The sequence below is a fragment of the Hypomesus transpacificus genome, chromosome 3 (genome assembly GCF_021917145.1).
Source record: "Hypomesus transpacificus isolate Combined female chromosome 3, fHypTra1, whole genome shotgun sequence".
NCBI classification, from domain to species: domain Eukaryota; kingdom Metazoa; phylum Chordata; class Actinopteri; order Osmeriformes; family Osmeridae; genus Hypomesus; species Hypomesus transpacificus.
In genome coordinates, this window is record NC_061062.1 from 8,390,893 (window position 1) to 8,400,906 (window position 10,014).

At 39.7% G+C, this 10,014-nt stretch overlaps 1 protein-coding gene across 1 annotated transcript; it reads left to right on the top strand.

The window, feature by feature from the left end:
• Window positions 1–2,432: 2,432 nt before the first annotated feature.
• On the top strand, window positions 2,433–9,899 carry LOC124462162 (thyrotropin receptor-like). Its single transcript, XM_047013746.1, has 11 exons — window positions 2,433–2,596; window positions 2,742–2,813; window positions 2,999–3,073; window positions 3,450–3,524; window positions 3,698–3,772; window positions 3,969–4,046; window positions 4,898–4,966; window positions 5,068–5,145; window positions 5,512–5,700; window positions 8,011–9,103; window positions 9,303–9,899. Exons 1-11 carry the CDS (start codon window positions 2,463–2,465, stop codon window positions 9,501–9,503), a joined length of 2,139 nt encoding a protein of 712 aa, XP_046869702.1. The 5' UTR covers window positions 2,433–2,462; the 3' UTR covers window positions 9,504–9,899.
• Window positions 9,900–10,014: the final 115 nt, after the last annotated feature.

A 10,014-nucleotide genomic window follows, 5' to 3' on the forward strand; every position in this document is an offset into this window, starting at 1 on the left:
TGAGATCAGCAAATGTTTAAATAAAACATTTGCAGAGGGCATGAAGTTTTGGTGCGTGATTGACATACTAATGTTTATTGCAGCGTCATATACTGATGCTGCAATAAACATTGCATATATATATGTACTGTATATATGTATAAACATATATATTATATTACACAAATAATTAATTGAGTTGGAATCATTTGATAACAGCTTGGTCCCCCCCAGTTCAAAAATGCCATCTGCACCCCTGCCCTTCAATGGGTACCCATCACGGCCCGTATCAGATTCAAGACCCTTGTACTGACCTTTCGAGCGGTGAACGGGACTGCACCCGACATCAGGTCTCTCCTCCAGCCTTACACCCCCACCCGCCACCTACGGTCTTCTTCTGACAACCGTCTGGTGGTCCCACTGCTCAAGAGCGCCCGGTCCCAACACAAGCTCTTCTCCTGTCTGGCCCTCCAATGGTGGAATCACCTCCCCACCTCCACAAGAGACACTGACTGTCTCCCCACCTTCAAGAAAAGGCTCAAGACGCACTTGTTCCGGGAGTACAACAGTAATTAGGCATGATTTGCTATACCTGATGTTAGTTTCCTCCAGGATCACAATGACTCTTATTGAGAGACTTGTTGCTCTGGTTGGTTAGTTGTGACTGACTTAAAATGATTGTACTGTCTGTGTAATATATTATTGTTGCTTGCTTTCTACAGGTACACTCTTGCACTTTTTAGGTTCATGTTGTTTAATTGTAACTTGTTTAACTACATGCTCTTATGGTTCTTGCCTTTGGCACTTACTTGGTTTTTCACAATGTATGCTTCATGTTTTGGCTACCCACAATGTTTGGGGTTATCTTGTTGTTATGGTCAGTGACCTATGCACTTTTGTAAGGCTCTCTCTTGGAAGTCGCTTTGGATATTAATTTACATGAATCCATGTAAACGTAAATATATCTATTTGTGTGTGATTCTAGACCAAAAAAGGGTTAAAAAAAGACAAATCATTAAAATTACATTAAACTTAATAATTAAGTTATAAAGATACAATAATTAATTGTCAGCTCAAATAAATAATTGTTCTGTGAGGTAAAGCACTGTTCATATCATATGCTGTGAAAATTACATCATGTGAGTTGAGGCACAAAACCTGTCACACCATATGAGGTTTCATGCATGTAGCAAAACATTGGGCCTTGTGGTTATATGCTAGCATCCTAATAGCATACCACTGTAACATGGTAACATCGATTCTAAAGTATTCATGTGGAAAAAAGTTATTTATCTTTGGTATTTTCATGTAAAACCCATCACAGTAAAAGACACTGGGAAGGGGAACTAAAGTGGGAGTGCCAAAAATATTAGATTTATTGAAAAAATTACATAAGACAACTCACCTTGTAACCCTTGCATGTTTTTCTGAGATGTCTTCTGTACTTCTCCCCAAAGGTCTCCAAACAATTGGTCTGTACTTTGTTAAGAAGAGTTACATTTATTTGAGTTGTACTCGAGTTTACATTTTGTGAAATGTGCTTGGGATGGTCACACCATATGAGCGTTGATGTTAGGTGGAAAAATGTGAAAAAGTGAGTTCTGAATTTCATAAAGGTTCAGTATGTTCCCATCAAGCAGCATGTTGTGAACAATCTAAGACAATTTTAGATAATTTTAGACAATTTTAGACAAAGGTAATGTTTATTTATTTGTGTTTGACGTTCGGAACCTCCAAAAGGTCATCGTCCACGACGTAAGCACCACCACTGTGTATCAGTGACATTGATGAAGCCCGTACGCAACCGTGTGATACCTTTGTTTCCATGCTTGTTCAGTAAACAAAAAGTTTGTTGTCGCCATCGTTTACATATTCATGTTCTAATCATTGCAGGTGTTATGTCAATGCGTCAGATCATATAAATATGTTAATTAATGAAGATAATGCTATTGTATAAACACGAAAACAGTAGCCCATTCAAACAACCCTTAACCATGAAAACACGTATTTGTTAGTGGCTTGGGTAGAAAATTGACGAATAGTAAAAAGCCTTGCAGAAGCTATGAGCTGTGAACTTTAGACTTGACCTATAGGCTATAGTGACGATAAATCAGAAGAAAGGTAGAACTCGAATTTTACACATGAACATATAACTGTAAAATAAATTGTGCAAAACATAAAAATAAAAAGGCTATATTAACAATCTATTATGTGAAATAACCAGCTAATGCGCTTATACCATTTTGCAAAAGACAATGCGAACAGTTGGGCTATTCTGTAATAACATTCACTGGCTGGCTGATGTTTTACCCTACCCCTACCTACCCTTCGCCCCCCTCCCCCTCCCTCCACCCTGCATGGGGTTGCAAATCCCGGTGCACGCTGAGTCTTCATGCGCAACCTCTCTACTTTTGCAAGTGGACGTCTCTTCTTGGAAACTACATAGTAAAATGAATATATTATCTAAGCTACTCTTGTTGTACATGTTATCAATTATGAATTCAGATAGTTTTGGATTCTGTCCGCCTTTTTGCGACTGCACAAATTGGGATATCCGAACGATTTCATGTTTCAAGATAGAAGTCTTACCTTCATTCCATCCAAGCACAACTCATTTGTAAGTCTAATTGCAACAACAAATACATTCAAATACAGTTCAAATCGCTTACTCAGCTGTTCATATTTGATTTAGTGCTTTAGTGGCTGTATTAATCTTTAGTGAATACTGCTCTATTGATTAAGTTTTACTATTTTATGAAAAGATGGCTTGAAGAGACAAGGCTTTCCTCAATACCCCCAGATGCCTTTGCTAACATGGTTAATATTTCCCACATGTAAGTAAAAATAAATCTGGACAATCAATTCATCTGTATGGATATTGTATGGAAAAGTATGTTTGTCTTGTTTTATTGAATCATTATGGATGGCTATGGATAACTAGAACTAATGCCAATAATACACAACATTTGTGTGATTGGCTTATAACGATCAATTTGTATTTTTCCATTGATATCTTTAGCTATATATTTGATGATGAATCACTCAAGCTTTTGGACAGACACTCATTTCACAACCTCCCCAAAGCCTCTCACATGTGAGTAATTAATACCATTTCACACAGCATCTTTATTAGACTGTTTCAACTGTTGTACCCCGTAAAACCATAAAAGTAAAGTTTACAAATTAAATGAATTGCCTCATGTCATTTGAGTAAAGGAACTTGATACATATAGTAAACTACACCTGTAATTCATTTAATCAACTAATGTGTAGTAAATGTTCAGGTTTTACTAATGAATGTTCACTGATCATCAGGTTTGCCAAATCTATAAAATCCCTTTTATTTATTTAATAATACCCTTAGTCCACACTTTTTCCAAATACAATTTTAATTTTTTTGTGGATAGTATACGTTTGAAGTGTGTTTGAGTTAGTATGTCTACTTGCTTATGTCTTTGTGTCGCACACAGAGAAATACGAAGCCTCCGGACATTGTCACACATTGACAGGGAGGCATTCAAGGACCTGCCCCATTTAAAATATCTGTAAGTAGATATTCATTTGGTCTTTTGAGTTTGTGAACAGTTGACAGTTAAATTATACAAAGTCAACAAGTTGGGCCACTGTGTTAAAATCCACTAAATGAGAAATTGACCACTTGTCATGGAAAGACCATTAAGTTTATATGTGGTACACTAATATGTTGGTTTCTATGCAGGGAGATTTCCAACACAGGTCTTCTCTCCTTCCCCGAACTGGGACACATTCACTCCAGCCAAGAAGAACTCATCTTGTACGTATATATGGATGCTTTTATATGAACCTGTGCCAACCTGTCTCACAATTATACAATAGACACGGATTGGTTGTTGGTTGCAGAAATCCTGTAACAAGGTCACTGTACGCATATGGTATCAAACAATCTAAACAGGGACACGGAAAATAGATAATACATGTTTTCATAAAATATCAAATCCCTTTCCCCACAGGGATATTTCAGACAATCCATTTATAACTGTACTACCTGCCAACGCATTCAATGGAATCTCTGAGTCCACCATAACCCTGTGAGCACAATTTGTTGTTGCATTTATAGGATTTCTGAAGTCTAAATATAAGGTCCCTGTGATTGATTAATATTGCCTTCGGAAAGTATTCAGACTTGTTTCCTTTCCCCATTTTGTTGGGAAAGACTGAATTTAAAATGAATTACAAATATTGTGGGAAGAAAACAGTGCAAAAGCACTGAAAGTTTCCCCAACCAAAGGCTGGAAACCTGAGCTGCCCATCCTGCAAAACTAAATAACCAGACCTGGGGGTGACAAAAAAATCTTCTGGCCACTTAACCAGACCTTCAGAGATGGGATGATCTGCTAAATTGACTTGCATATCTGCAGCCCACCATTGGGCACTTCATGGTAGAGGAGACAGAAGTCACTATAGATGGACAGAGTAAAGGGGATTTGACTTTGAGTGTAGGAAGAAAAATAAAACCAAGCACTTTATCTTGCGAAAACCAGGACGTGCTTATCAGCATTACTGTTGTGAAACGTGTTGGTGTTTGGTGGCAGTGACATGCTCGGCAACTTGTCAGAATTGTGAAAATTCCTGACGAAGCCAAAATATTTCCTGAATAGCACACAAACATATTTTCTATTTGTCTTGCTGTGGCTTATTATGTTTCATTTTCTATTCCGTTCAAAATATGGAGAAAGTGAAGGAATGTGAATACTTTCTGAATTCATGGCCTGTGGGACCTCCAGCTTTAGTGATGAATGTTTGTAACCTACATTTAAAACAGTATTTATCTCCGTTAAATCATTGCTTGAAGCTAAAGCCACAATAATGGGCGCTCAGTGCATGTTCAATGTTACATCATATGAAGCGACTTGTGCACTGAACTTTTGGTCTATTGCAGGATGCTGAATCGCAATGGACTGACTGAGATTCAGGCCTTTGCGTTCAATGAAAGCAGACTGGAGGAAGTGTATGTCTCCAACGAGCCTGACAATTCAATTTTTCTTATTTTGTACTTTTTGTTACGTCCCACAGACTTTCAAACTCATTCTTGCAATACTGTCTTTTCAGGAATCTTAAAAGAAATGTGGATTTGGTAAGAATGGATGAGAAAGCATTTGCTGGTGTGATCAGTGGCCCTGTTATTTTGTAAGTATTTGGCAACCTGAGCAGAATTTGACTTCATACAGTATGTTTTGGCTCAGTGTTAGAGATAAATGCATTATCAGAAATCTAGTGTCTTATCTTAACAAACTGCTCCAATAAAGTATATGCACACATTTCAAACATGTTTAACAGTGATGTGATACATTTGTGAAAATGCATTTGTCAATGTAGTGTGCAGCAGCTCATCAAACAATCAAATAAGCTTTCTGAATCCAAACATAAATGCATGCCAAAGGACACAGTAAGGCTGTGTACAAACTGAAAAACAACAGTTACCTTTTATTGGTTTCCTTAGAATATCCATGTTTTGTTTTCTACTGTATTTTCTTTCCTTCTTTGTCTTGCTAGAGACATTTCAGAGTCGAGAGTGAGCATTTTACCATCAATAGGGCTGGAGTTTGTTGAGAAACTTCTAGCTGAAAACACTTGGGCCCTTAAGAAACTACCACCCCTCGAAGCCTTTCAGCATCTGCAGAGTGCTCAATTAACCTACCCGAGCCACTGCTGCGGACTCCAAAAGATGAAACGGTGGAGAGGGTGAGTTCCACATGCCGTCAGAGGTTTCCCACGCTCTACTTTGCATGCAGATTCTTCTGCATCCTGCTTTTTAGGTTTGTTCCAGAAAGCATCAATTTTATAGCCTGCCTCTTAAGAAAATATCCTGAAAAACTTCTGTTTGCAAAAGGTCTTCTTTACACATTCAGTGTTTATCCTGCAGAAATGTACACATTTAAGTCCATCCTAAATAGTTCCAATGGTTTTGGGTTACCTTAAGGAAATTCCAATGATTGCACCTCCCAACTAATTCCAATGTACTATAATGGTGAAGAAATACACCACTATTGAAGTGTAGTCCAACTCTTGTTTAAGAGATGCATGGCTGCCCTATCATTGCATGCATCATGCCACTTGATGGAGAGAAAAATCTTGCCAAATTCCTGGAGGCTGGAAAGACCTATAGTCTTCAACTGGTGTATAATACATTGTTTAATTACTATTATCAACCGTGAAGGAAATACATCAGCACAATTTGCCATTATATTTTATAAGTTACTGTTGGTTACAGAATTTACTAGACATTTAATTAATCAAAGAAATTAGATGAATGTATACCCATATGTCAAATCAAAAATCAATCAGCTTTATGAAGCTTCCACAGAAATAGGGTGAGAGCCTCAAGATGCAGCGTGCTTGGTGTACAGGAAAATTCAGTGTTCATGGCCATTCATCCAGGGCTGGTTTGTAATTTGTCCCTAATTGTATTGATATTGTGGTCGAAGAATTCTAGAAAATCATTGGGAGAGAGATCTGTACTAACACCATGTGTACTGTTCTTAGTGAGTTTTGTAACGGTATCAAATAGGAATTTAGCGTGGGATGATTTTTATTAATCAACTTAGAGAAGTATTCTGATCTGAAGTCCTGATGAGGACTTGCTTGTACTCCATTTGGCTGTCCTTCCAGGCCAGGCGGAAAACCTCCAATTTAGTGGTACGCCACTTACGTTCTAGTTTTCTAGTGGACTTTTTGAGAGTGCGGGTTTCCTCTGAGAACCATGGAGCCAATTTATTTTCCTGGGTTTGAGTGGGGAGTCTAGCGATAGCTGAAGAACCAAATTCAGATCCCTAGTTTTTGTATTTAGTGATTTATTTGGGACATAAAGTGCCTCTAGTGCTGCTGGTAGAATACTAGCCAGTTCCAGAGCTGTGTTTGGGGTTATGTCATGGCTAGTAGACATCTTCTGAGTGCCTCCAGGGCTCTGGCATAGTTCCATTTTGAAGGTAACCAGGCAGTGGTCTGATAATGTAGGATTATGAGGGTGGACAAAAAGGTCGGTAATCTCAATTCCCTGTGTAAGATCTAATGTATGCGAGTGAAGATGGGTAGGTTTGGAAAGCACCTGTGAGGCCCGTGGAATCAATGAGAGCAGTGAAGGCCTCACTTAAAGAATCTTTTAGGTCATCTACGTGAATTTTAAAGTCCCCCATAATTAGGATGTTATCAGTACACGTCACAAGATCAGCACTCAAATCTGCAAATTCCTCTAGGAAGAGGGAATACGGGCCTGGGGGGCGTTAGAGTGTGGCTATACAAAATTAAGGAGGAGGGACAGGAGTAGTAGCATTATTCCTCTTTAATGTAGTTGGTCTAAGTCAGAACACATCTCTAGTTTTCATCTGACCACAATGTGCTCCAATGTTGCTTTAATGGAATTCCACAAAGATGTTGTTGGCGTCATCAGAACCTTTGACAAACTTTGATTTAAATGCATGGGAGGTGCCTCTGTAGTTGGTGTAGTTTAATTCAGCAGCTGGGAGGTAAACAAATACAAAAGCATAAAGTTAATAAGAACATTTTAAAACACAGAATATGGATTGACAAGTTTTCACCGCAACATTGGTCCTGGTCACCAAATCAACTAAGCGACATCATAATCACTGGCTGCATTACTGGCGCTGCACTAGTTAATGCTGAAGCAGAAAATGTCTTTTTAGACAGTTATGTCCTTCAAACTTTATGGCCACAATTTGATGAGGCCCTTTCCTGTTTCGGCGTGTATTTGTATGTGTGTGTGTGTGTGTGCGCCGTTTTCGGTAGAGTGAAGTGCCTCTGTACCTGGACTCATCATTTCATTTTTAAACTGGGTCAAACTGACTTTAACAAAAATGTGTTCCTCAATTGAGTGTTTCAGGATGAAAAAATACAAACCCAGATGCATCCAAATGGATTCAATTAAATTCCATCCAATCTTTTGGATGGAATATGGAATTTTTCTTTACAAAAAGTAATGGAACTTTCAGTTATTGGACTGTAAACCCTTATAATTTGTCATCTCTGATATTTTAGACATGTGGAGCTAGGTATTTGCAATCTGACCAATGGTGGAGTACAACAGATATCCATGAGGTCTGCAGTGGCTCCATCTGTGGAGTACCAGAGTCTGAGGTCTGTTTCCCTGGATCCGCATCAGATCAACAGGAGCCGTCCACATGCAACCGTCAGTCCATACAACGAGTACAACTACGACACCTACGACTGTCTAACGGAGGAATGTATGAAGGACATTTTCGTGGAGTTTCCTACAGAGCATCTGGATGAAGGCTTTGATTACACCCTGTGCGACGACGACAAGCTGGACCAGGGTGTCATTTGCCTCCCCAAGCCAGATGCCTTCAACCCCTGTGAAGACGTCATGAGCCTGGGCTTCCTCAGGGTGTCCCTGTGGGTCGTTAGCTCCTTAGCCATCCTGGCTAACCTTCTGGTGTTGCTCATTCTGCTGTCCAGCCACAGCAAGCTGACGATCACTCGCTTCCTCATCTGCAACCTGGCATTTGCGGACTTCTGCATGGGGATGTACCTGCTGCTCATTGCCTCCGTTGACTGGTACACGCGCTCCCAGTATTACCACTATGCCATTGCCTGGCAGACGAGTCCTGGTTGCCACCTCGCTGGGGCGCTCACCGTCTTTGCGAGTCAGCTTTCCGTTTACACGTTGACAGCCATTACCCTCCAGCGCTGGCATGTCATTATCTTCGCCATGAGCCCACAACACCGGCTGCGGCTACGCCATGCGTTGGTGGTGATGCTAGTGGGTTGGGTTCTCTGTTTGCTGCAAGCCTTCTTGCCCTTAGTCGGTGTAAGCAGTTACCAGAGGGTAAGCATCTGTCTACCCATGGATATTGAGACACATGCCGCTCGCATCTACGTGGTCTCCGGGCTAGTGGTCAATGTACTGGCGTTCATGGTGGTGTGTGTTTGCTATGTGCACATCTACTGCATGGTCCATAATCCACAGCACCAGTCCAGCAGAGGAGATGCCAGCATGGCTAAACGTATGGCTGTACTTATTTTCACCAATTTCTTATGCCTGGCCCCGATTTCTTTTTACGGCCTCTCTGCTACCCTGCACCGACCGCTCATCACAGTTACTGATTCCAAGGTCTGCCTTTTTTGTGGTTTTAAACGAACAATTCATGATTCAAGTTTTTCATATTTAAAAGAGTATATAGACAACAGTATCCCCTGTTTGATGACTTTACAGCACTGTGCATTTCTTTTCATATTATCACTTATCTAAGGGGGATTCATTTTCCACTTTTTATTCACTGAATTTGTTTGTTCATCTTTTTTCCCAACAGGTATTGTTGGTGCTGATTTACCCCCTGAACTCCTGTGCCAACCCATTCCTCTATGCCATCCTTACACGGGCTTTTCACACAGACGTCTTTTTATTGCTGAGCAAGATGGGCATCTGTCGGAGCAAGGCCCAGCTCTACCGAGAACAACTAGTCATTGGCAGGTTCCAGAGCTCCAAACCATGTGCCGTTAAGTCCAAGTAAACCTCGCCAACTCTTTTTTGAGAATTTACAAAAGTTCAACAGCACTCAGTTGAGATATATCGTGCTGGCCTAAATATGGTTTTGTTGAGCATACCTGCTATGCTAAAGCTCTGCTTGCTTTCTGGCTCAGGAAAATTCGAAATCACAAAGAATGAATATCCTTTGTTATTAAATTGTGACTATATCCATTAGCTTGAACACATTAGGCATTGCCAAGCTATAATTGTGTACATTTTATGATGCTTACCTTTGTGGTTAAAGTTCATTTTAACATACATTATCAGTTGCTGTTTTAACATTGTGGAGCTCAATGGCAATTTCAGATCTTCACCCAATGCATTTTTTAAAGACTGGACAGCCAGTCTGTTTAGTTAATGGGAATGCCTTAGGAAACCTGTTTAAATGTTGACATAGCTCTTCCTATTCTTATCTCTACAAAATATCCTGGAATTGTGAATCAAAATTTAGATAACAGTACATTTATTTTCTTTGAAATAAAACTTTTAGTTGT

What these genes read in the sequence shown, in the direction of transcription:
- LOC124462162 (XM_047013746.1), top strand. Translation starts at nt 2,463, where the DNA reads ATGTTATCAATTATGAATTCAGATAGTTTTGGATTCTGTCCGCCTTTT. An exon ending in ATCAGTGGCCCTGTTATTTT is followed by an intron (nt 5,146 to 5,511) that starts GTAAGTATTTGG and finishes TTGTCTTGCTAG; the next exon opens with AGACATTTCAGAGTCGAGAG. An exon ending in AAGATGAAACGGTGGAGAGG is followed by an intron (nt 5,701 to 8,010) that starts GTGAGTTCCACA and finishes CTGATATTTTAG; the next exon opens with ACATGTGGAGCTAGGTATTT.